At 31.7% G+C, this 27,207-nt stretch overlaps 3 protein-coding genes across 3 annotated transcripts; all 3 read left to right on the top strand.

Annotated features, from left to right (window-relative positions):
* Positions 1-9,700: 9,700 nt before the first annotated feature.
* LOC123887027 (putative DNA glycosylase At3g47830) lies at positions 9,701-12,991 on the top strand. Its single transcript, XM_045936302.1, has 4 exons — positions 9,701-10,096; positions 10,195-10,395; positions 12,327-12,383; positions 12,461-12,991. The coding sequence occupies exons 1-4, from the start codon at positions 9,749-9,751 to the stop codon at positions 12,710-12,712; spliced, it is 858 nt and encodes a 285-aa protein (XP_045792258.1). The 5' UTR covers positions 9,701-9,748; the 3' UTR covers positions 12,713-12,991.
* An 822-nt stretch (positions 12,992-13,813) lies between these two features.
* LOC123885337 (alpha-mannosidase I MNS5) lies at positions 13,814-18,947 on the top strand. Its single transcript, XM_045934610.1, has 15 exons — positions 13,814-14,114; positions 14,351-14,393; positions 14,476-14,541; positions 14,637-14,698; positions 14,818-14,917; positions 15,097-15,279; positions 15,710-15,758; positions 15,846-16,025; positions 16,142-16,262; positions 16,385-16,466; positions 16,549-16,634; positions 16,763-16,863; positions 17,882-18,023; positions 18,152-18,302; positions 18,465-18,947. Exons 1-15 carry the CDS (start codon positions 13,867-13,869, stop codon positions 18,681-18,683), a joined length of 1,833 nt encoding a protein of 610 aa, XP_045790566.1. The 5' UTR covers positions 13,814-13,866; the 3' UTR covers positions 18,684-18,947.
* Positions 18,948-23,482: 4,535 nt separating this feature from the next.
* LOC123884641 (snakin-2-like) lies at positions 23,483-25,238 on the top strand. Its single transcript, XM_045933782.1, has 4 exons — positions 23,483-23,640; positions 23,867-23,932; positions 24,035-24,077; positions 24,770-25,238. Exons 1-4 carry the CDS (start codon positions 23,584-23,586, stop codon positions 24,952-24,954), a joined length of 351 nt encoding a protein of 116 aa, XP_045789738.1. The 5' UTR covers positions 23,483-23,583; the 3' UTR covers positions 24,955-25,238.
* The last annotated feature ends 1,969 nt before the right edge of the window (positions 25,239-27,207 follow it).

Here is a 27,207-nt window from a genome sequence, read left to right as displayed (position 1 = left end):
TTCCTTACAAATGTTGATATACCAGCCATTGAAAGACATTGAATGGTGCCACAGACATGGAATCTTGCACAGGTAACCAAAATCCCTCCTCCTTTTATTTCAATTTTTTTTTTTTGAGGAACCTTCTTATTTTGATGAAAGCCCTTACATGTATCCTATGTTAAGTAACCAAATATAAAAAATATTGTGCATTTAATTTTTTTAAAAGTTTAAAGGTTGTTGTTATTTTCAATACAAATCTTCTACTTTTTTATTGCTTAAGCACATTTTCATTTAGGGATTTGAAGACCCAAAATCTTTTGTTTTGCGGAGAAACAAAAACATTAAAAATTGTTTATTTTGGCCTTTCAAGAGAGATGACAGCTAATGTCTCATACGATGGAAATGAGTATACCAATGAGGTAAGCCATATAATTTTTTCTTTGCAAGACTCTTTTTTATTTTTTTATTTATAATTTCAACTATTATCAAATGTACAACTAACACCTTATTTATATGTGTTGGAAAAAAGATTTCTCAACATAATTGAGAAATCGGTTTGCATGCATCTGATTTTCCAACATAAAGTGTGCTAGTTGTATATTTAATTTACAAATAATCTTACTTTTAGGGCATTTAAAAAACAAAAGAATGCTGCCTGAAGAGGAAAAAAAGTCATATCTTAAATAGCATCATCAACGTTTAATTTTGTAGAATTCTTAAGTCATATCATATTTTTTTTTTCTTCTTCTTTTTCTCTCACGGGCGTAGGCTTTCGTGAGATATTTTTAATTTTTAATTCATTAAATTTTCTTTATTTGTGGTTGTAGCTGAGCTGATAACAAAAAAGATATTGTTTCGTGCCAACGATGAGATTAAAGTATTGCATTGTATCTTCAAGATATTGGGTTCTGCGGATTCAGATTGTTATCGTTCTACAACCAACATTTTTTAACGTACTTATCGAAAGAGTAATTGTATTTTATTCAAGTTTCTATATTCTCGAACATTTCAATCTATTTATGTACTTGTTGAAAGGGTAATTGTATTTCATTCTTTACTAGATGCATGTTTTCAAAATATATTCAAACTCAATGAATTTTGTTTGAATTCTGTTATTAACTCAATGAATTACGCAATTACGTGATGATCAAATTTATTTTAAAATGCGTTTAATATTCAAAAAAATTCAAGAGAAGTTGTTAAACAACTTGAAATTATCCATTTAAAAAAGAAACTCATCCTTTTATAAAGTTTGATTAGTTCACAATTTTTTTTTTAAAAAATTCTTTGATTAATAAAAAAAAGACTGTAATTTATATTTTCGTTGCTAGGCATATACATGTTGACGTCAAGTAAAACACTTATTACAAAGAAATATATATGAAGTAATAGAAATAATTTTGATTAAAATGTGTTTTCATTAATGTCCCAACTTTTGTAAACCTTTCGCCGCAAAGTCTAAAGAAGCGTTTAAATATTTGTTGTTTAATGTGCAGTAAAATAATTAATGCAAGGATTAATAATCAAAGACATATGCCTTACACAAATGATCAAACAGGCGGCGTGATTAGAGACGGTAATGGCAACTGGATGTGTGGTTTCGTGAAAGCCTCGAGACCATGTAGCGCCTTCGTTGCAGAATTACGGGGGATTCTTGAAGGAATACTTATAGCAAAAAATAGAAATATAACGAGAGTTGAAGTTCAGGTCGACTCCAAGGCAGTTCTGCAATGTGTAACAAGCTCGAAGAATGGCAACATCAGAGGTAGAAGATTGGTGCGAAAGATTCGAGGAATAATTGAACAAGACATTGAAGTTCAATTCAAACATGTATATAGAGAAACAAATAGAGTTGCAGATTGGTTAGCAAATTTAGGATGTAATTTGGTCAATGTAAGTACTATGTTTGAGTTTCCACCTATAGAAGTGCAAAAACTAATTGATGATGATGTAATGAGAATCTCTACTTCTAGGATAATAAGTGTGTAATTTCTTTTGGGTTTGATTAAGCCCCTTTCAATCCAAAAAAATAAACAAATTATTGGGTCCGTATGCTGGCGATATATTGATATGACTTGTAGTATAGATTCTATACACTCTTTTCCATTATTGTAAAATCTTTATTTATTTTTACAAAAATGTTAAATTAAACTATATCTAGTGCTATACAAACACAAGCAAAATTTGATTTGTTTTTCTATTCATTTCATTGTTGTAATGTTTTGTGTGTTTTCTTATGTGGACGATATATTTTTTAAGGTTGAAGATCTTACAAAGCTGAATACTTGGTAAGATGCATTCTTGAAAATATTTGTAAGTGAATATATAAATGTAGTGTAGTCAATCTCACGAATACAATGTAGCACACCGTATTAATAATCACACAAACACTGAAAAATTCATGCATAATTATGATTATGGCACTAGCCCTATGACTCTATCAATATGACCGCACAATAAGCGTCGAAGGCTCGAAGCATTTATGTTCATACATTAATTTGATGCTTTGATGCTGACAAGTAGGGGTGCTCAAATCCAAACCAATCTAAACAAAAATCATAAACCGATCCACAAAAACTGAAAACCGCAAAAAATCGAATATTTTTGGATGTGTTTGGATGTCCTTTTGTGAAAATCGCCGGATCGGATTTCGGATCAATTTTTCAAAACCAATCAAAACCGAACTAAACCGCATACATATATTTTAATATTTATTTATCTTTTTATTAGTATGAATATATATTGCATTAACCTATTTTTTGTTCATTTTAAATTTTGTTAATACTATTTATTAGTTTAATTTAATTAATTTTTCACATTTTGATATGTTTCAAATATAATTGACAACTTTTGTAAAAAAAAAATACAATTGACAATTGTCATTCCAAAATATTAACTTTTAATATATTATATGTTATTTCTTACATCAAACTAAATATTTATTTTGTCAAAAAAGTCAAACTATTATTTTATAGTGTTTTTTATAATATTAATATTTAATAAAAAAAATTACATTTTATAATTTGGATGTCCAAAAACCGATCCAAATTAAACCGCATAAAATTGGATCGGATTGGATTTTTTTTTGTTTATCATCCAAAACCGAACCGAACCGCAAATAAATTTATTTTTGGAACGGATGAGTTTTTGCCTCAAAACCGATCCAAACCGAACCGCGAGCACTCCTATTCACAAGTTCATCTTCTACACTAATCAATACACTAAACAGTAACACCACAAGAATATTTGAGGTCATTAATTCACCTTAGATATGAACCGATGAACATATAATATATAAATTATTTATATACTCATTATATTTATAATAAATATAATGAGTATAGAGATGAAATTAAAATATTAGTAACATAACTATTCACTAAAGTTTTAAAATATTAACACACATTTATTTGTTTGTTTTAAGTACAAACTTACTCAAAAGAAATTTTCTTTACACGGTTACACCAAACCTTATAAAGCTATAGTTTGAGTGGTAATTTCATCAATAAGTTAATGACAATAACCCTATAATTTTTGCTACTCTTTTTTTTTTTTTTTATCGAGAGTTTGGCTATTTTTTTACAAGGAAAAATTATCCTCCCAATGTCCTAATGTTGGTAAAAGTATATATACACTCATCGAGGTAAGTACTAGGGTACTAGGGGTTTGTGTCTTTGGAGTCCAACTAAATCAACTAAAAAATACTTATATATATTCACAAATATTTGATCACTTTATTTAATCTTACTCATATTTAATTATTTTAAAAATATATATTATTTAATTATTTTCTCTTTTATCTTTTATCAAATATGTGTGTGACCAAATAAAATGATAAAATTCTTGTGACCAAGACTTGCACATAATTAACCTCTATATAAGAAATTGACAAGGGGAACATGGTTTACTGTGCCCTTTATATATATGTTTGGAGTTAGACTTTGTTTTGTGTCAAAAAGATTTGAATCCCTGAAAAAAGATTATAAATTTTTAACTTTTATTCCAGAGTCCTACTTTTCTCTTAAAACTCATTATGTTTGCCACATTTTCCTCCATTCATGAGAGGAGAAAGTGGAAGAAAAGGCTGGCTTGTGCGTGACTTACTTTATCAGGGTCAAACATAAAGTCATAAGCAAAGCTTTGATTAGTTGTTTTCCAAAACTACTTTTGCCCTTATAAGTTATATGTCCTTATAAGATTTCTTAAAACTTTGATGAAGGCCAAGAAAATCTATGTTGAATGAGATTATATAATTGAGACAATACATAATTATGTTATTTGAACATTAAAATACACACAACATGTAATATTATTTATATCTTTCTTTATTTTTTTTTTCATAGTTTCATACATATTTCAAAATACATACAAAAATTAAAGACGCCATATTTGACGATAAGACTTGATGTCAAAAAAATCATTTATGGTACATTATATAGGAGGGTTTGGATTTCCCGCCGTTACAACATCCTGATGTAACAAATCGGGACTGTTCGATTGATGATTAAGAATGATTTATACTTAATTTTTATATCAAATTGAAATAGTTTGATATGTAATCAACAGTTGAGATCCATTACTGCGGCAAAATGTTTGCTGGTGCCACCGCCGGAGATCGAGATCCATATATAGGATAAAATTTTGAGATAAGTTAGTGAGCCCAAAAAGCAAGGGCGTGCAGCAAAAATGTTAAAAAGCAAGAAAGAAAAGACAATATAAAAACAAAAAGAATTAAGTAAAAAAGATGTTTTAATACTCTATTACTAGAAATTATAGAATGATGAGTAATGCAAGGATCAAGAATTATGATGAGAGTGAGACCAGGTATATAGTACTGGACAAACATTCAAAATATGCTTATCTTGGAATCTTTTTTCTCTATCTTTGTAAACAATGAATTATTGCTTTCAAGTTTCAGAATGTCGGGAATATTATTTGTGTTTATGTGAATAGTAACTAACATTTTTGTCCCCATAAGTTTGCTTTTTGCAGAAGGACAGCCATTACATTCAGAAAAACCACATGTATATTCTATTTCTCATTCTTTATTCTTATGAGTATATTTATCTCTCTATGTTCTGCCAAATTCTCTCTTTAACTAAACCCTATAAAGCTTATATATAATAAATCTATTACATATAGGGTCATAAACAGCCTTTTACTGTTTTTCAATATAAAAATAGTTATTATTGTAAACATGATTAAAAATCAAATGGAATTTAGGTACCAATCATTTTGCACTTTTTTTTTTAACCCTCAATATTTTTTGTTAAATAGACAACACAATAATTATAGGTCACCAATTTTGTAGTCGAAATACCTTGAATTCATGCGGTCAAAATATTAATGAGGTTTCTTCAAAAAAAATATATTAATGAGGTTGATAAATCAAGATCATACACTTATAGATATTTCTACTTGCATTGTGTGACAACAACAAATTGCTCCTACATGCACTAAAATTTCACTTGATGAGTTGATGTTATAATGTGGACAGCAAGAAGATAGTAATAAATTGTTTCCTAAAAAAAATGATACTGTACAAAATTGTTGTAGTTAAAATAGTTAGTGCACTCATTACTCAATCTTAATCACTAGATCAGTTGACACTGTTGACTCATATTCTCATTTCATGTTTGACGACTTAATGAGATCATAACTCAAATAGATTTAATTTTTTTTGTTTTTACCACCAGTTTTAATCACATTCGGGGTCAGTTCTGGCATCAAATGATTTCAATTCCCTCCTTATCGCATTTGTGGGGTTCAAACTGTGGTCTTCCCTACCAAATTCAACGTCAATCACCACTGAACCAACTAACAATTGGGGAATAGATTTAATTTTAAACTAGTTATTGTCCACGCACAGTTATAAAATTTACATTTATTTCGTAAACATTTTTTTAAAGTTAAAAGAAATTTGAATCATCTAATCCGAAACACGAGTTTGCTAAATGTAATGATTATACTATTTTATGGTGATTATTAGCAGAAATACTTACTATGGCCGGCACAATCTTAAATGTTAATTATTTAGTCACATTTACGCAAAATAAATTAAAAGATTAAATGATGTGTTTTTTTATAAGCAAAAGATTAAATGATGCGACAATTTTTATTTTTTTTACAATAATTTATTTTTCTTTTAAATTATTTTCATCTGTGAGTGTGTGTCCAAATATTTATCCTACCTCAATTGTAAAAACATCGAAATTATTACTGTTAGATGTCATGATCGGAATTCAAACCCCAATTTCTTTATTTTTAAAGTTCGAACTTTGGTTCCTTCACTTTATATATATATATATATATATATATATATATATATATATATATATATATATATGTGAGATTCTAATGACGTGTCATTTCGTCTATTAAAAAAAAGAGTTGTGCCGCATAAGAATTCTTAATTCTCGATTATTAGAGTAGCATGTGATACTTAATTATTTGTCCAATGAAAATAAGATGGGGTCATGTTTCCTTTTCCTTGCGAAACAAGAGGTAGAGGGGATAAAAAAGTAGACACCACGGTTTTCATGATAATTTTTTCATTCTTCGATCCCACAATAGAAAAGGAGGGAGAGAGAGAGAGCTATCAATTCTTTTTCTCGAGAGAGAGAGAGATTTTTCTTCAACCCTACGACCTCATCACCCAACACCAATCATCATGATGATTCCCTCATCCTCCTTCTCTCTGACCAATATCCCTAACCATCATCATTACACTCTCCCCTCTAATTTCTTTATCATCACAAACATCATCATCATCATCTTCTTCCACCATACTTTTGTTCATGATCATTATCAAAACCACTCAAAACTAGCTCAAGAACAAGCACAAGAAGAAGATCTAAATCAAGAAGACAAACCCTACTTTCATCAACTTGATTATATATAGAGTGAAAAGTGTACTATAGCTAGGGTCTATATATAGCCTTTGGTGCTATATATAAGATCCAACTATATTCATCATCATCAACTCTTGGGGAATCAAGCGTTTTGGTCCGATCCATTTATGTTTATGTTATAAGTATATTTCATTTCAATTGCTACTACTATTATTAAGTATGGTTTTATAATTTTGTTTTTATTTCATACCAAATTAATTTTTGTTTGATTTGGCAGAAGAATATGTACTTAGCTTGCATGCTTTGTCACTTTCTTTCTTCTCTCTCTTTGAGTGTGTAGAAGTGTATGGTACTTTTGTTGATTAGAAGAACAAAAAAATGTTATTTGTGATTGATATAAATCTTTGTCGTCTAGATCAAAAGGTTTTGGTAATTCTTTGCTATAGTGTCGGTGTAGAATTGAAAATGAATTATTGTTATTTACATTTTTAATATATAGTATTAAATACTAATAATATTTGAAAGTAAATTGAAATGGTGTTGATGATAAGTAGGAGCAATCATAGTTCTGATGAGGAGAGTATTGTAACATGATTTAATGATGCGCCTATTTTTGTTTTGCTTGGTCTAGCTAGCTAGGGTTTTCCCTGGCTCTATATATATGATTTTTGTATTACTATTATTTAGCTTATTGGTTTCCTTATTTGATCAAAGCTTATTGGTTTCTATTTAGTAATTCTTTTGGTATATATGTTGATTGATGAGTTCGGGGAAAGCAATTCTATATATTTGGTATTTTTGGGTGAATTATATATGCATGGATATACCTCAAAATTCACGAATCTGTGAATGAGGGTTAGATGAGCGAGAGACGAATTGAACTTATAGCTTACGCTTATAGTGCTTGAAAAATTAAGGAGCATAAATTCATCAAAATTATACTATACAACACATAGTAATGAACTTCATGACTAGAAATCCTTTACCATTGAATTTCTCTCATCTCTCTCCCTCTACTCCTTGATTTGAATATATTCAGTCTCCATAGACCATAATTCCATATTCATGTATATATGTAACTTTATCAAACCTTTACAAATTTGCTTGGGAGAACATTAATTTCTGAGCTAGAGAAACAATTTTTTTTTTATTAAATTTTACTAATTTTTCGGTCGAATTATGAATAACCAGATTAGTCTCTTCCTCTAAGTCTAAGTACAAGAGGATACACACAAAAAAACAACATTATTCAACTTTAATTTTTTCCCCAGCCCTTGATATCTATCATTAGTTAATTGCATGCTAGCTACACGTCTGGTTCTTTTTATGCGCAAATGTTAGTGAAGTAGAGATTAATTATAGGAAAATATTATTTCTTTACGAAATGCAAGAATGATTGTAGCCATTGATTTACACAAAATATGCGGGCCTGATTTACACAAAAGTCATATATAGCCGTCCTTTTTTTAAAAAAATGATGGGATTTTTTTTTTTTTTTTTTAGCGTCCTTTTTTTTTAAGTGATACATGTAATGTAACACATTTTTGCTTTTCTTATGCACAAGTATTCGTACAATATAGCATTGCTCTTAATTAAAAAAAAATTATATTTTAGAATTCAAACATACTAGTAAAACTTAAATTAAACTATTTCCCTGTCTTGTGAAAAAAAAAAAAAAAAGTGTGTAATATATAGTTTGGGAAATGGCATGCCTCTCTTTCCTTTCTCACATGAACACAGCAGGGAGGTGAGAATTTGACATGTACATGTGTGAAAAACAAGTACAAATTGTTTCTGTCGTTTAGTGTTGGTGGAATATTATATGGTTGTGGAGTTCACTCACTGGCATGGCATGGTCTTAGGGAAGGACACGGTTGACCGAGATCTGACTTGATCTAAGACAAGTCTCTATTACTTTGATCACTTGATTGTTTTGGGTTAAAAAGTTAAGAAAAAAGAAGTAAAAACAAAAATAAAATGGATAAATTACACTTTCCGGAACTAAGTTGGTTTCGAAAAAGACTGCGGAGAGAAGTTCTCTCAGGTCATTCAGAGGAGTGTGGTGAACAAGCAATCTATGTCAAAGGAGGATATAAATTTAGGAAAGTCATCAGAGTTAATTCCTTCTTGAAAGGTGTGGACAATGTTTACTTGTCAATTAAGTTAAATGAAAAAATTTTATATCTTAGAGTAACAAATTTATGAAATATAGGAGTTTAAGCATGAAGGATATCAATACAAGAGTTTGAGCATGAAGGATGTCAACACATTTGAGCGAAAGTCTGTATAGCAAGCAATGTACTCGTAATTTAGTTGATTACCCAATAATAACCCTCGATGAATTCCATGGAGCACGACATAGTGTATCAGATAATCCGAAGAAGCCTAAGATGAAAGCCTTAGAAGGATGATAAATAAGCCTTCGAACTTGGCTCGAATAGGGTCACCAAGATAATTATTATCGACATTAAAAATAATGCAAGGTTATGTTGGAGGAGTTTCATTTGACTCATCTATATATCATCAAGCCTCACCAGCTGGGGGCTTTGAAAGTGAGAAATAAAAATGGAAGTCAGATTTATTATTTTTTATTTATATTGTTTATTCAAATATATGATTATTAATATTTTTTTAGTTACACGATCATTAATATATTTAATTATGTATTAGTAAAATTATGAAATTTTAATATTTTAAAAATATTCATCGAAATAAATTTAATATCATCTTATATTTTAATTTTTTTTTAACAAAAACAAATTTAGTACATTTCATTCGTAATAATAATTTCTGGACAATAATTAAAGATGCCTGATCTAAATAAGAAAAAAACAAAAAAATAAAATAAAACAAAGTTTAATCGGCGCATAATTTAATCCAAACACACCCCAAAGCAGTGAAGAAGCCACAAAAAAATGGAAAAGAAGCGGAAAAGGAATCAAAAGGCGGAGCGCGACGGCGATCGAAAACCAAAATCGGTTCCGGTAGCCGAGAATCTAAAGCAGCAACCATTTCCTTCACACAGTGGACCCACTCCACAAGAATGCCTCGACATACGAGACACACTCTTATCCCTCCACGGCTTACCACCAGAACTCGCCAAATACCGCAAATCGCAATCCACCGACGACACCGTCAATTCAGAACCAACGGAAACCGTTCTCGACGGTTTAGTCCGAACCATACTCTCACAGAACACTACAGAAACAAATTCTCAGAAGGCTTTCGTTTCTCTCAAATCATTATTTCCCACATGGGAACATGTAGGTAACAACTTCATTAGTGTTTCTAATTGTATCATTATGATTATTAGGTTTTTTTTTGTTTTTTATCTGAAACGGTGTCGTTTTGTTTGTTGAAGGTGCATGATGCTGAGACTAAGGATTTGGAGAATGCTATTCGATGTGGTGGTTTAGCACCGACTAAGACTTCGTGTATTAAGAATTTGTTGCGTTGTTTGTTAGAGAGAAAAGGGAAATTGTGTTTGGAGTATTTAAGAGATTTGTCTGTTGATCAAGTTAAAGCTGAACTATCTGTTTTCAAAGGAATTGGTGCCAAAACAGTAATCTTCTTTTCCTTATCTCTTTTTTTTTAGCTTATTGGTTGGTGTTAATCAAAATCAAAATTAGTACTTGTTATTAGACTTGATTTTTGAAGGAATCACTACAAGTTAGATGAAGCAATAGAATAGATTGAATGGGAGATAGTATACAATGTTTTTATGATTGAATCACATTAGATTAAGCAATTAGATTAGCCTCGTAACTTCTTTAGATTGAATTACATAGTATACAATGTTATGTATAATATTTGCCTTGTTTCTTGTTGAATTACTACAATTTTATGATTCCGATGATCAGTAGGTTTTGGAACTTATTATCATGGCTTTGTAAATGTCTTTTGCTTATTAAACAATGCTCATATGTTGCTGCAAAGATAATAAGCTGTAAAAAATAGATGCATCTTGCTATGATTTGATAAAAAGTCAACTCAGGTAGGCACATAATGTTGTTTTCCTCCCATTCAATTTTCTCTGTCTATCCGATCTCTTTCCCAATTTGTTTGATTACTACTCAGCATCTTGATTCTCATTCAGATATGACCATCCTCCAAAATTTTATCTCCACATCGTATACATACATTTTATCTGACGAATGAAGTGACAGTCTTGAGAAAATTATTAGCATTTTTTGTAGTGATAGTTTTTGTCGATGTTTTTATTTTACTATTTAACTTGGTTAAGAGGCGCAACATAGCAGAGCTGAAGTACATCACAGTAAGATTATTTTGTAGACGCGTTCATGTATACGATATGACCCTGTTTTAGCTATACGAGCTACTACTATGTGGTATATGATATCAGGGGTGAAGAGATTGAGGCAGGGAAAATCTATTAATTTTTCAACTCAAAGCTATTTGGTGTAGCGAAGGTACCCTATGGGCTACGACTGACATAGTACGGAAGCGGGAAGGAATAGCAAGTGCTAATCCTATAAACCTGTCAATAAGGCTCTGGGAATCCACTAGATTTCCGGAATCCACCAGAAAGAGTAATTTGGAATCCACCAAATTTGAGAAAATTCTCTATAATTTTATTGAATCAAAAGGTTCCCTTTCAAGGCTACAATAGTTTAGTTTAAATAGTAGTTAAAAATAAAAATAACAAATCTCCTAAAAGATAGTAAAAGAAAATAACACATATAGCTAAAATAAAAATAATAAATCTTGCTAAAATATAAAAAAATAAATCTAGCTAAAATATAAAATTAAAAAATCTTCACTAAATCTTTCTAAAATATAGTAAAATTAAATCTTCACTATTTTCCAAGTGAACCTTTCTTGCGCGCCACTTGATCTTCAATCTGGCGCGGCCAATCTTCCTACATCAACGACCCTCCCAGCACTCATGCATTCAAGTGCTTTGAGTGATTCTGTTGTACAGTTTTTGAGACAATGGGCTTAACTTTGATGTTATGTGAAATGTGAGCAATAGGTTTAATGTTCAGGGCATATGCTTATAAGGTTTTTGACTCTTGTAATGCGTAGTGAATTCCCTTCATAAGAAAACAGAACCTGGCTTAGCCTAGGGAGTAAAATGATAAGCTACATGTCACCATGTTGCTTATTTTCTTGAACTATCTAAAAGTTCCCGTGTGTTTGGACATTTTTTCTTTAACCTTTTTTATGAGAAGGAGGATAATTTTCAAATCAGATGAAGGAAGGGACTTTTCCATTTTGTTTTTGGGATATGATGGCACCTAGACATCAGTACTTGACTTAAGTGTGTAAACTTCTTTCTCCAATTCAAAGAACGCTATTACTGGGATAATTTATTGCATTGATGTTATATCAATGTTGATTTTATTTTATTGCATCCTTTGTAACATCATGTCAATATTGTTGATACTCTAAAATTAATATTCAATTCAACATAAATGTGTTGATCATTTCCTCCTTTGAGTTGATTTCTCTAAATTACGCGATTGATAATAGGTCTCTTGCGTGTTGCTGTTCAACCTTCAGCTAGATGATTTTCCCGTGGACACTCATGTATGTATTGATTCCATCTTTCTTTTACCGCATTTGACTCCATTGAGTTATTTCTCAACACTTGCGTATTTATGCAGATATTTGAGATTGCGAAAACCATTGGTTGGGTACCCGCTGCTGCAGACAGAAACAAGACATACCTTCATCTAAACCAAAGGATCCCAGATGAACTTAAGTTTGACCTAAATTGCCTTCTGTATACTCACGGGAAACTCTGCAGTAAATGCTCCAGTAAAAAGGGCAACAAGCAACAGAAGAAAAAAGAGCAACAGAAGAAATCCAATGACGACTCTTGTCCTTTATTAAATTATTATAAAGAGTTGGTTTGAATTTTGAATTCTGCAAACTTATTTTCAATCTTTTGATTCCCAGTTCAACACGGGAACTCTGATCTTTTAACTGTATAGAACCCTAGTGACTAGTGTTACAGACTTAGGCAGGAGAACTCTTTTGAGAATAGTTAGAAGAATGGCTCACAATTTTGTGCTGGTGCTTCAAACATGTGTAGGGTTTAGTTTGGATTGTATGAATATGGTCATTGGATTGTATGAATATGGTCAATCTCTAATTCATTAGTTGGTCTTTTATGTGACATATGCTTTTGTTTACAGATACAATCCATTTGGAAGTATGTTTTAATTTCTAAACTTTGCATCACATGTTCTTGGCTTCATGCATTTCTTCATGCTTCTAATTCCATGTTCCTCGTATCCGACATGTAACTGAGATTAATCACCATTAGTAATAGTATAGCATAATTGAAAATTTGAGCAAAGGAAGTTTTCTTTTTGGTATACTATTGGAAGAAGGAGGAAACCACCTATCTGAACTTGGCATCATTCAAGATTAGAGACAAAGGTGAACATCAAAGAGAGTTGCCTACTTTGATGACAGACGGATGACCCAAATCCAAAGCGGGCACACTCTACTACACCCTTCATCAGCTAACGTTGACGATGATAGCTCTAATTCCAAGTCCTCTGTAAGCTTGACTAACATCACAAGCAAGATTGAGTTATTTTAACCTAATTGTAACTCACTCACCTCATAAAAAACTCAAAAGTATAGTAAAATGGTATTTTCTAACATGCTTAAGTAAAACAGATGTATGTTTGATTGTGTCTCTACATCTCCAAGCGCACGTCTATCCTTCCTCTACCGTGATTTTTAAGAAGTTACATGACCAAGCTTTTGCGTTGTTGTACAGTCACATTTCATCTTCTAATCAGAAATTGAAAGAAACCTAACATTACTCAAACGAAAAATATAAACCTAACATTCTATCTTAACATTTCATCTTACTTTGTTTATTTTGTTACTTGTGTTGTTCTTGCTATTGTACGAACTATGTACAGTGTATTTTGCCGTTAAAAAAACACTAATGTTCAATGAACCGGTTGCAAGCACGTGTACAAAAAAAATAAAAAAAAAACACAAACTCACGTGTACTCTCGAAATTCATTATTGTGAACTGTGATGATCCATGAAATTGAAAAACAAAACATACAGATCTTACCTACGAGGCTACGACCTGTTCCTTGTCTTTCCCCTTTCAACAACATTTTCAAACCAAGTCCGCGAAACCTCTTTTTTACATCCTATGATTCCTCATCGTTACTATTCCGTATGTCTCCTTATCTTACTCCTCGTACTTTCTACTTTCTCTTTCTCTCACTCACAATCCCATTCCTCTACCAAGAAAAAACGCATGAGAGAAAAAGTTCGCAAGATGTAAGTAAATTCATTCAATCGCTTTTACACTTTTCGATTTTCAATTCATTCCAATTCTTCGCTCATGAATCCAAATTTTCGATTTCGCAATGAATTATTATGCAACTTCAAAATCTGTCAATTTTGTATCCTATGTGAAGAATTTCCATAACCTTTGTAATTGGCTAAGTAATATTTTGTTCTTATTTGAAAGCTAAAACTTATCACTTTTTTTTTTTTGGTACTTGTGTTTGTAGGTTTCATCATGCTTATGACAACTATATGACTCATGCATTTCCGGTTAGTTAATGTTACTCAATGTTTGTTGTTTATTAATGTGTGCACTGTGAGTGCAATGTTAAGATTGTGATGAATTTTGTAGCATGATGAGCTAAAACCTCTCACGAAAACTTTCACCGATTCCCTAAGCGAGCTGGGAAATTTGAAGGTAAACAATGACATATATATTTAGGAAGAGAATACAAACAAAAAGGAAATTAGTCAGAAACTGTAGAAGTAACCGTTTGGCATTTGCTATTGCAGCTTGAACGTTTGCCTCAAGATTACAACGGCTCTGCCCTTTCGCTAATTGAATCGCTATCTAGGTATTTGATACGGCTTCTAATGTATTAGTACTAGTATTTGATACGGCTTCTTTGCTGAGCACATCTTGTTGTGTAGTTTGTTGAACTTGAAACTGATACGGATTGTTTTTGTCTTTTAGCCTTGTTATTATGGGGAACAATACCGAATTCGAGAAGGGAGTGCGCTGGCTTTCAGAAAATTTAACATTTGATGTTGATGCTCGCATAAATCTGTTTGAGGTAAATATTTGATTTGGTTGAAATTATTGATTCTATAGTTTCGTGTAACATGATATAAGACAGCTCAAAATTTGGAAATTTGGGGATTTAATGGATTTCTGAATGATATCAAAAGACTATTTATTATGAGCACTTATTGTGTTTTCCTTATCGCTTGATTGGAATTTGGAATCATTCAGTGCAACATTAGAGTTCTTGGAGGTCTCGTCTCTGCTCATTTACTGGCATCTGATTCTTCAAAGAAGTTACTACAAGGATCTTACAATAATCAGCTACTAGGTCTGGCTGAAGATTTAGGGAAACGTTTTCTACCTGCATTCAATACGCCCACTGGATTACCATATGCATGGATTAACTTAAAGGTACCGTGTTAAACACTCAAATGTCTGAAATCCTGTTAACTTTTTGTTTAGACGTAGAGACATGACACTTGCAACTTATTTTCATTTAAATGCTTTTGAGTGTTAAATGATAGGTAATAATACTCTTCTATGCCTAACTGTCCGGAGTTCTCATTACATCACTAGTATTTAAGAAAAAAATTAGTAAAGTATAAATTATTTCATCATATGGAATAGCATACATAACAATGCAATCATATATTAGATAGTTAAGATTTGCTCTTGTCGTAGTATTATTAGATGTTTGTCTTTGTATATGAACCATGTTGCTTTCAGTGTTTTTTGGATATAAGATATATAAATTATAATCTATTGCTTTTTCTTTCTTTTGTTTTCGATCCTTTTAGAATGATATATAACTCCATACCAATACAAAATATTCTGTGCACAGTATGGAGTAATGGAGAATGAGACTACAGAAACAAGCACTTCAGGGTGTGGTGAGAGGTCAAGCTTAGTGTTTTAAGACTATTAGGGTATAGTAAAACGATATGTACGATTTGTTCTAAATTTCCAACTTTGTGCAGGTTCTCTGATTCTTGAAATGGGTGCTTTATCAAAATTGACCGGTGACCCCAGATATGAATCAGTAGCTTTACGAGCCCTCCGTAAGCTATGGAGTATGCAGAGCTCATTAAAATTATTTGGAACCACACTTGATGTGTCAACCGGACAATGGATTGAACATTCTTCGGGAATTGGAGCTGGTAGTTAGCTTTGAACTCAGATATTGTCTATCTTTTTAGTTACATCTAAACTTGCAAAAGCTAACGAGCTGACCTTGATGTTTATTATGTTGAAATTATTTTCCTGATGTATTTAGGGGTAGATTCCTTCTATGAATATCTACTTAAAGCCCATATCCTTTTCGGAAAGGAGGACTTTTGGAGAATGTTTCATTCTGCTTATGTTGCTGTGCAAAAGCATTTCAGACACGGCCCCTGGTATCACTTTAACTTCAAAAAACACTTGTTTTTACGAGAATGGCTATCCAGTACTTTAAAATTGAAAGTTAATGAAGAAAATATGATCGACAGTTATAATCAGGTTAGTTGATGTAACACAGGTACCACGAAGCTGATATGAGGACAGGAAGAGCAACTTATTGGCAGCTTACGAGTCTTCAAGCATTTTGGCCTGGCCTACAGGCTAGTAGCTGGACTTTGAATTTACAGATTAGAAATTTTATTTGATATCTTTCCAAGTTTTTATATGACTTATTGAAACCAGGTTCTTATTGGGGATATATCTGCTGCTAATTCATCTCACCGCGAGTTCTTCTATGTGTGGAAGAAATTTGGAGTGCTACCAGAGAGGTATTTTCTGATTTAGTTAGTTTCGTTATAACATTTGTTTCATTATATATCGTCATCATTCTATCATCATATTTTTGTTATTACAGTACTAGATAATATATCACATTGAATCATAAATTCATGTTAAGGTATTTGCTGGACCATCAGATGCTTCATCCAACTGAAAAATATTATCCATTGCGCCCAGAGTTTGCTGAGTCAACATTCTACTTATATCAAGCTACTAAAGGTCTGAATAGTTCTTCTTCTATATTTGTATTTTCGGTTTATTGATATTGTGGCATCGTGTGTGATTGCTTCTATATACTTTTATTGTTGCACCTGTAAATACTTCTTTAGGTGATAAAAATCACCAAAACTTAATGACTCTAAATTTAAGAGGATATTTATTAGCAAATACCAATATTTTAGTTGAATAAGCTCGCAGCCAGGCCTGTTCAGTTTGTATTACATTACCACTTAACCTAGAATATTGACATAAAACTTGAGTAGCAGCCAAACATTTTTGTATCAACATGACAATATCACAATTATTCAGAATTGTATTTGATAAAATATATATTCTTTGTATTTGACTCATTTGAAGTGAGGAGGTGCACTCTAGAGGATAAGTGTATTAGAAAGAACCTAAGTCCAGCATTGAATAGAGATAAGGCCTGAAATAAGTATATAATGATTGCACCCCTCACTTTACAATTTGGTTTTTTAAGGATGAGTTAAGCGCCCAATATTAAAACCCAATATGGTTTCAGAGCCTATCCATTCGGGCCATCCACCATTTATATTTATGCACCAAGCCCAATAGTGTTGGGCGCGAGAGGATGTGTTGGGAAAAATCCAATCCCCGCATTGAATAGAGATGAAGGCCTGAAATGAGTTTATAAACAGTGACACCTCACACCTTAAAAATCCGGTTTTGTAAGGATGAGTTAGACCCAACCCAATATAAAAACTGTTAAAGTGCAAGGATAGTCGTTTGGTAAGTGGTGGTTGAGATTGTGATAAAATGTATACACCTAAGTAACAAGCTACGAAGTTGTTGAAAACTGAACAGTTGATTTACCGATTAATGGTCGTAATTTTGTTTCTTATCCCATAGACAGCAGTCATCACTTTAGAGAAGCTAAATCCATTTTTTTTCCTTTTCAATTTGACTATATAATGTTAATTGCAAACAATTATATCTGAATCTGACCAATAACAATTAATTCATTTCACTTGTTCGCATCAACTTTTGTTAATTTCAGATCCATGGTATCTTGAAGTCGGCGAATTAATAATCAATTCCCTTAATATATACTCTAGAGTAGAAGGTGGGTTTGCAAGCATCAAGGATGTAACAACTATGCAGTTGGAAGATCATCAACATAGTTTTTTTCTTGCTGAAACGTAAAACCTTCTTGTCTTTCCTCTTTTACTTAAGAAATAAAAAAACAAATAATCAAAATGGAATTCCTCACTCAGATAATTATTGAACTTTAAATTTTCTCTGATCAGTGATCCTGTGCTTTCTGCAGGTGCAAATATTTATATCTTCTCTTTGATGATTCGTTTTTGCTCAAGAGTAATTACGTATTTACCACTGAAGGTCATCCCCTTCCGGTATTAAGCACTTGGCACGAAGAGCTTCCAGAAACTTATATTCCAACTAATTGGACCACCCTGAAGGTATTTTAACAATTAGCTGAAATGATACTATACTTTTAAGTGTATGGACCCCTAAAATTTTCTTTCATTCACAAAAATTAGTCCGTAAAGTATGACAAACTAATGATCACATCTATAAACCATGGACATTTTTAAAATGCACATATATATTTTTCTGTGCAGAAGCAACCAACAAATCGAGCCAGTGCGATGTCTATGCAAGTATGTCCTGCTATGACTTTAAATTCTGGTCAACATATAGAGAGTGCTTGCCACATCTCCGATGTTCGCATTGACCACAGGTGTTTGACTGATGAAGATTGTGGAGTTGATGCAACTACCTGCAGAAGAAGATCATGTAGCATGGCTGGTTATTGTGGGCTATGGCTCGTCATTATTTGATTACCATGTTTAGACAAAGTTCTTTTTAGGAACAGAAAATGTAAGTGAGAATTGTGTCATAAAGAAAGATAAAATTCAAATATTACAGGGTTTAGAGTAAATTCGTAGGCACACAATTTAACAGGTTTTTTTTTAAAAGGTTTTAGGTTTTATTTTGAGACATGCTTTGATAGAAGAAGAGATGGGAGAAAAAGGTCACTGTATTTCGCCGCAAAATGATGTTACTAAATTTGAAACATTGGAAATTTTGTATTTATTTCCTGATGAGGTTGTTGTTGGGAAAAACCGGCATAGAGAAAATAAATGAACGCAATCAACAACACAAGAATATAACGTGGAAACTCCAAAACCGGAGAAAAAACCACGGCCGTTGTCAAAACCGACAACCAGAGAATAAACACTGTGAAAATTGTTACAACACATAGACTTCACTCTCAATCACCTCATGCCCCAATACACCCACACTCTCCAAAGTAAATATTTGAACTACATCTCAAATACTCTTAAACAAGAGCATAAGAGAAAAGCAAAAAAGACACAAATATAAACTTAAAGTGTTTACAAGTGTTACTGCTTGGTGCAATTACAAACAAAGAACTTAGGTCCATTATATAGCCTTGATTCCCTCATTGCTTCACAATTCTAAGCGATGTGGGACTTCTTCAATATAATTTCTTTCACCTTTTTTCTTCTTCATTAGCAATGTGGGACTTACATTGCAATCAATCCCAACAATCTCCACCTTGATTGTAATGGTCTTCGATCTTCATTGTCTACACCGACAATCATTATCTTCTGCTTCCATTGTCTATACCGACAATCATTGTCTTCACCGACAATCATAATTCTCATTGTCTATACCGACAAATTAAATTATCATACTCCACCATAAAGAGTATACTCCACTTGGAACTTAACCATCCAAGAATTTTCTTCACTTGAAACTAAACCATCCCAAGATTTTTCTTCACTTGGAACCAAGCCATCCCAAGAATTTCATCTCGAAACCTCGCTGAAAATTTATGGTGGAACTTCCATGTTGGCTTTCTCCGGAAGTTCATCAGCCATCGAGATAACCGCATACCTTGCATCAATGCCAACCAATGCCCGCACGCTATCATCACACACCTTGCATCCATGTCAACCGATGCCCATGTGTCACTTGAACAACTTCAAACATCTGTGAAACCACCTCAGACCATTGTTAGGCTCCAACAATTCCAGTTTAGTTACATCACCTAGTAAACCTTGTTTCACTAGTCTAACTAAACTCATGTCACTAACAAGTACCCACCCGAAGATCCACAACTTAACCAAAACATGAGAATCACCACTAGTAACAGATGCATAACCAATAATAGTAGAACTATCTAACAAGTAATCTACCTACTATCTATGCATCAAAGTTCAAGAAAATACCTCGCATTGTGTTAAAAGAAACTCACCCATACCTTGAACCTTACAAGCTTTCCGTCACCAAGATGAACAACTCCACCTTCAACTAGCTATAGGGATTCAAAAGTATTTTTTCTTCAAACACATGTGATAGGAGCTTCCAAAGTCCATATGACTCAACACTCCACCGATTCTCAACTTCCACTAGCACCGCCTCTCCAGACTGATGTCGAGTATTATTACCACCGTCTCTCCAAGCTGACCTTGTGTAATTAACCCTGATTGCATCAACACATCCTTGACTTGATTTTCTACAAGCCAAACATCAATTTTCTCTAGCCTAAACTTCACAGCGGAACTCCCTCCTCCTGAATCAAACCAAGAGCTCTGATACCAGTTGTTGGGAAAAACCGGCATAGAGAAAATAAATGAACGCAATCAATAACACAAGAATATAACGTGGAAACTCCAAAACCGGAGAAAAAACCACGGCCGTTGTCAAAACCGACAACCAGAGAATAAACACTATGTGAAAATTGTTACAACACATAGACTTCACTCTCAATCACCCCATGCTCCAATACACCCACACTCTCCAAAGTAAATATTTGAACTACATCTCAAATACTCTTAAACAAGAGCATAAGAGAAAAGCAAAAAAGACACAAATATAAACTTAAAGTGTTTACAAGTGTTACTGCTTGGTGCAATTACAAACAAAGAACTTAGGTCCATTATATAGCCTTGATTCCCTCATTGCTTCACAATTCTAAGCGATGTGGGACTTCTTCAATATAATTTCTTTCACCTTTTTTTCTTCTTCATTAGCAATGTGAGACTTACATTGCAATCAATCCCAATAGTTCTTACCCTCCCCATCTATTCTAGACCTATTGGGCACATCAGGTATAAAGAGAAAAATAAGCAGCAAAGAATAAATCAAAGCTTGAAGCACAAGTTTATAAAGATAATGATGTATGTATACTTTGTCTTTCTGTTGCCCTGTCATTTTTATTTTTTCCTTTGAAGCACTGACACCGCTAGGATTAAGCGTGTCGCGGTGTCCAACACTTGTATGACACTCGTACGAACGTATTAGAAGACTTAGACAAGTGTCCTTAAATATTGTTTTTCCTTTGTTTTGGGGGGTCATTTTTGGCATCAGGTGGTTTCATTTCCCTTCCGATTGCAGTTACGAGGAATCGAAATTTTTTTAATTTTAATTCCAAACTAAACAATGTTTTTGGTTTATTTTTGTGACATAAAAATTGTGTTTTCCTTTTCTTAAATACTAACCTACTAGGCTAGGCTGTGTTTGTTTAAGGATCAAAATCATATTTCACTCAATCAATTTTTTTCGGTTTTTATTTGGCTTAAAATAGTTTATTATTATTAACAATTGGATGTTAAGCTGTGAACAACTATGAGAAAAATATTATTGTCAAAAAAAAAAAATATGAGAAAAATATCTTGTGCTTAAAATAGTACTAGTAAAATTGGATGTTAAGCTGTGAACAACTATGAGAAAAATATTATTGTCAAAAAAAAAAATATGAGAAAAATATCTTGTGCTTAAAATAGTACTAGTAAAATTGGATGTTAAGCTGTGAACAACTATGAGAAAAATATTATTGTCAAAAAAAAAAATATGAGAAAAATATCTTGTGCTTAAAATAGTACCAGTAAGAATCTGTGAATATATTTTTTTACAAAGCTAATGCTACGCACAAGTGATCTACCGAATATGAATTTTATAAAATTTATCGTTGGATTGAAGTTTTATATCGGATATAGATTATCCATAAAATTTTTAAATTTTTTGAAAATCATTTGATGTGTTATTGAGACCATCAATATTTACGTTATTTGATAAACCGTTAATCTTGACGTGTCTCAATAACATATCAAATGATTTTCAATTTTTCTAATTTTTTTTATGAATGATCTATATAATCTAAACTTTCAATTCAACAATAAATTTTATAAAATTCGTATTTGTTATAATGTTATTCGTGACTAAAATTTTCCTTTTTTACTATTGTTAAAGAGATTGAAAGAAGGAAATTTTGCTTTTAAAGCACGTTTTGGGGCAGAGCTTAGTACGGAAGGTACTTTACCTTTACCCTTGTAGAATCATTGTGATTCTTTCTTTTTTACACTCTCATGACTCATCTCATCTCATAGGAGTAAAGTAAGTACTTTTTCCTTTGTTGTTTGTCCTCACCGAGTGAGTGATGATGATGGGATAAGGATTGAGGGAGCAGAGTGCACAGTTTTTACAGCTTTCATACAGCTGTTTACAATTATCAATGCTCTCTCTCGATCATCCCAACTTCTCAACAACTCTGCCTTATTTATTTCATTTGGATGATTGCAGTCAAGTTGGACTAATTTTATTTTGATCACATCCAAATACAAAAAAGAAACAAAATAAACTAATAGGACATTGGACCACGGTCTTGTTCTCTTCAACAAAAAAAAAGTGAGCCTTCACACAAGATGATGAATAAATCGACCGTCAACAATGATTAATTTAGGTATCAACAATTTTTATTGTAAAACACACTAAGCATTAAAGACTCTTTTAAATCATACAATTTAAATTCAATCGCAACAAACTGAAACAGATTTAAGATATCCGAAAATCCTCATGACGGATGTCACATAAGTGTTACTATAACGTACCCTAGACAAATGTCACTTAAGTGGTAGTTCATTTCATTTCTTGAATTTACCATATCAAAGTCTTACTATGCAAGAAAAATCACATAAGTCATCAATTTACATAATTGATGTTTTTTTTTTATCCTCTAGTTCCTAGAGGAAGGGGACCCTAATAATTCAGAGTTCAGGACGAGTTCTGGCATCAAGTGGTTCCAGTCCCCTCCCAACTATAGTTGCGTGGATCGAACCGTGGTCCTCCCTACCAAGTTCAGCGCCAATCACCACTGAACCCAGGGACGGAACCAGAAAAAATCATCGAGGGTGGCAGAAATATAACACTTGATAAATAACATCAACCATAACTAACTTCTACTATTTAATAATTGCATACACATTAGTTTAATAGAAAATAAAAAACATATATCCTAAAAAAGCATATACATACCAAAATATAGCCATCGAAATAATAATTATCTTCGACCTTTTTTTTTGTATAGTAGTCCTATATATATGTTGGGTGGCGGTCGCCCCTTTTCCACTATGCCTAGTTCCGTCCCTGACTGAACAAACTAACATTTAGTACGTAACCCATGGTTTTTACTCTAAAAAATCTCTCACTTCATGTAAAATCTCCCATTTAATGTGAATTCTGAGGTAATAAAAGTACAGAGGTAAAAAAATAAAAATAATAATAATGTGCCAATATTGGGTTATGGTGGTAATTTCAGCTGGTTGCAAATTGAGCTGCGGGACCATTTTCACCTATATAAATAGTAGCATGTAGAGTGAATAAATATCAATAAGTATAAACCATACTCATCAACTTAGAATTCCCTTTGTAATGGCGTTAAGCAAGCTTCTTGTGTTGGGGTTGTTACTTCTAGTGTGCATCTCTAAGGTAACTTAAGTAACTAACTAGTAATTATAACCATATACTATGAAATAAACCACTAATAGTTTCATCTTATTATACTTAACAAACAATTTATTGTTCCAAGTCCTCTTTGTTTATGTCTAAGGTGTTTAATTTGGACTATAAGTTGTTATTTAGAATTTTCTTCGTTCTAAGAGTGGTTTTAAACTTTTAATTAATTTATTTTTTGTGATTTGTCAATCTCATGCAGATTTCATCTGATCATGAGATAGAAATGGAAGAAGATGATGAACTTCAGTTACCTGATGATAAGCTGGTATATTTTTTATTTAAATTTTCTCCAATGATATATTATTAAAGTGATTCTTAGAACCAAACATGATATATATATTAATGCTTCTGTTGGAACTATCTTCAGCTTATTGTCCGAGACGGAAACAGAAGGCTAATGTCTGACATAGGTAAGCCAAGATAAAATAGTTAAATTTTTTTTTTCCTTGTAAACACACAGATCAGAGTATATTTGAAATTTGACTCCATAGAAGTTTTTTTTTTTTTGTTATGGTCTCCATATAAGCATTTTGAGCATCTTATTGATTAAACTTTGAGTATATGAATTTTTAATGGCTTATTATTTGGTCTATTTATAAAATAAAAAAAAATTATGATTTTTTAAATAAAATGAGTATTTTTTTAGTCTTCATTTAAAATAAAATTGGATAATTTATCCCTTAACTTATTTATTGGTTTCATATTAGTCCTTGGTTAATTAATCTTACAAATTGGTCCCTTAAGTAATTAGTGTTACCACCACTAACTTTAGTTTTGTTTGTCATATTGACCTTTTCCATTAACTTTTCTAAAAAAACGTTAACTTTATCTCTAATCTAAGAAACGATGTCTGAACTGAACTCATAATCATTCTAGTCTAAAAAATATGTCTGAACTCATAATCATATTCCTTAGCAGACATAATAATATAAGGGTCAATATGACAAATTAAATTAAAGTTAAGAAACCAATTTGTAACGTTAATTAGTTAATTGACCGATTACCCAATTTAGCGATAAAATATAAGTGAAGGTTTGAATTTTTTTCTCTGTTAAGTAGGTTTTATATTTTGATATTTTTGATGGTGATGTTACGAGTGCAGATTGTGGAGGATTATGTGGGTCTCGGTGCAGTGTGCATTCAAGGCCCAACTTATGCAAAAGGGCATGTGGGACTTGTTGTGTGAGGTGCAAATGTGTTCCACCTGGTACTTCTGGCAATAGAGAGTTTTGTGGGGCTTGTTACACTGATATGGTCACTCATGGCAACAAGACCAAGTGCCCTTAGAGGGCTTCTAAAAAGCCCATATATAATGGGCCTAATTAGTTTGGGCTCTCTTCACTTCCTACTTAGTACTTACTAGCTAGTGTGGTTCATTTAGTAAATTGTGTGTTTGTTTGGGTTATCAAAAGAAGAAGAGGTATTTCTTATGTTGCTGTTGTAGGTGTACACCTTTGTGTTTGTAGGATTTTGATGTAGGGTTATCTGTTATGGTAGCTAGACATGAATCATATGTATAAACTATGTTTAAGATAGTTTTTAATATAAACTAGTGTACTACTATTTTGTAACACCGAGCCCTTAAAAAATATTTATAAGGTCGTCATTTTATAGGATTAAAAATATATTTAACTCTATAAAAAATAAATTAAAATAATTAATATTTTCTTCCTCATATTTTAACATTACATAACAACATTAGATAGTTGCAAATGCATAAGGATAAAAAAATAGGGCAAATGCATTGTCATAGTGTTCAAGGTATACATTTTGAATACATTAGTCCTCTAAATATTTTTAAACACATTAGTCGTTTAAGTTAGACTATATATGCACCATTTTCCTTTTTCATCCAATTCCGTTAAAAAAAATAAATTGTTGACAGCCTGTTTAAAAATAATAAAAGAACACACCTATTAATATATATTAGGTCATGTTAACATGTATTATAAGGGCAAATGATAAAGTATCGAAATATAAAAAATTAGTATTTAATAAGATAAAAAATTTAATACTTAAAATATTAAATGTACAAGTTCTAAAATAATATTTTCACATTTACTTTCTTATATGTGCCCTTACGTTAACATTTTCCATATATATTTTATTGGGTCTTCAACTACCAACTATTTACTTTTTTTAAAAAAATCTACAACCATTTATAATGTGTTTCATTAGCATAAAATATATAGTTTTTGTTCATTTGTATCTTTACAAATTATTTTGAATTACAAAATTTGAAATTGCTTTTAATTTACAATAAATTATGTAGTTAATAAGTTATTCTTTCTTTGATTGTATAAATAATAATTAAGTTATAAAAAATTAATTAATTGAATTTAAAGATCTTGCTATTTCTTTTGATCTAAAGATCTAGTGTCTAGCAAGTAGCAACCAACAGGAAATTTTGGAGATAAAATTATGACTTATAAAAATAATAGGACACTAAATTCATAATTCGAACTTTGTCAAAAAAAAAATTCATAATTCGAACAATATACCAAAAATCTCAAAAATGGTCCTGACAACTAAATTCTTATGTATTAAATTATTAATATTAATTACGGAGAAGTGGAAAACTACAAATTTGAATCCAACGTTCAAGAGCAATGCTAGAAAAAATCAATCAACGGTTTAAAGGTAACACTACTCTACATTTTCTCTACTTGAAGCTCCATCGGAGCACAATCCTTCATATGTATGGAGAAGTATTTGTGAAGTGATTCACTTGACCATTGATGGCGATAGCTTATCTTATTTAGGGACCACGTTGGGTATTTTGAAGTGATAATACATTACGGGGTTTAATTAGTCTATTGGTCCCTTAAAGACATTTTAGGTTTCACAATAGTCCCTTAAAAAAACAAAGGTCCGGATTGGTTCCTTAAAGAAAAAAAGACTCGGATTGGTCCCTTAAAGACATATATGATTGTCATATTAGTCTTTTTCGTTAAATTTTAACTCCAAATATAACAAAAAATTACCATGGTTAAAATTTTAAAAATTAATAAGGTTTTTGTTGGATCACTTACACTTAATGACATCCACAATTCAGTCAACTAAAACTAACTTTTTTTAAAAAAATTGACGGAAATGACCAATTGAGAAACACATGTGTTTTTAAGGGACCAATCCGGACCTTTTTTTTCTCTTTAAGGGATCATTGTGAAACCTAAAATATCTTTAAGGAACCAAAAGACTAATTAAGCCTACATTACGGATATCACACGCCCTTCATATACATGCATGACTTTATTACTTATATACTCCTTCGGTTCTGGTCCTTAATATAAGAGAAAAATTATTTTTAAAATTCACTGAAAATATAATATATTCAGTCTACAATACATGTTAAATATATTAGATTCTCAATGAATCTAAAAAACAAACTTCATCTTATATTAAGGACAAGACGAGGTAGATTTTATGCTCAATGACCCAGAAAAGTTGGAATGAGGCATTCATCTCTCAACTCTTAGCATTCATTGATTTGTTTCCTTGACATTTAAAATGCTATTTTTTGAGTTAGCATCAGAGAAC

Source organism: Trifolium pratense, linkage group LG5, assembly GCF_020283565.1.
Source record: "Trifolium pratense cultivar HEN17-A07 linkage group LG5, ARS_RC_1.1, whole genome shotgun sequence".
Lineage (NCBI taxonomy): Eukaryota > Viridiplantae > Streptophyta > Magnoliopsida > Fabales > Fabaceae > Trifolium > Trifolium pratense.
This window is presented reverse-complemented; position numbering and strand designations above follow the sequence as displayed.

Coding starts and splice junctions, on each gene's coding strand:
- LOC123887027 (XM_045936302.1), top strand. CDS start 9,749: ATGGAAAAGAAGCGGAAAAGGAATCAAAAGGCGGAGCGCGACGGCGAT. Junction 10,097..10,194: donor TATTTCCCACATGGGAACAT/GTAGGTAACAAC, acceptor TGTTTGTTGAAG/GTGCATGATGCTGAGACTAA. Junction 12,384..12,460: donor ATTTTCCCGTGGACACTCAT/GTATGTATTGAT, acceptor GTATTTATGCAG/ATATTTGAGATTGCGAAAAC.
- LOC123885337 (XM_045934610.1), top strand. CDS start 13,867: ATGAAATTGAAAAACAAAACATACAGATCTTACCTACGAGGCTACGAC. Junction 16,263..16,384: donor CATTTCAGACACGGCCCCTG/GTATCACTTTAA, acceptor GATGTAACACAG/GTACCACGAAGCTGATATGA. Junction 16,467..16,548: donor CATTTTGGCCTGGCCTACAG/GCTAGTAGCTGG, acceptor TATTGAAACCAG/GTTCTTATTGGGGATATATC.
- LOC123884641 (XM_045933782.1), top strand. CDS start 23,584: ATGGCGTTAAGCAAGCTTCTTGTGTTGGGGTTGTTACTTCTAGTGTGC. Junction 23,933..24,034: donor AGTTACCTGATGATAAGCTG/GTATATTTTTTA, acceptor AACTATCTTCAG/CTTATTGTCCGAGACGGAAA. Junction 24,078..24,769: donor AAGGCTAATGTCTGACATAG/GTAAGCCAAGAT, acceptor TTACGAGTGCAG/ATTGTGGAGGATTATGTGGG.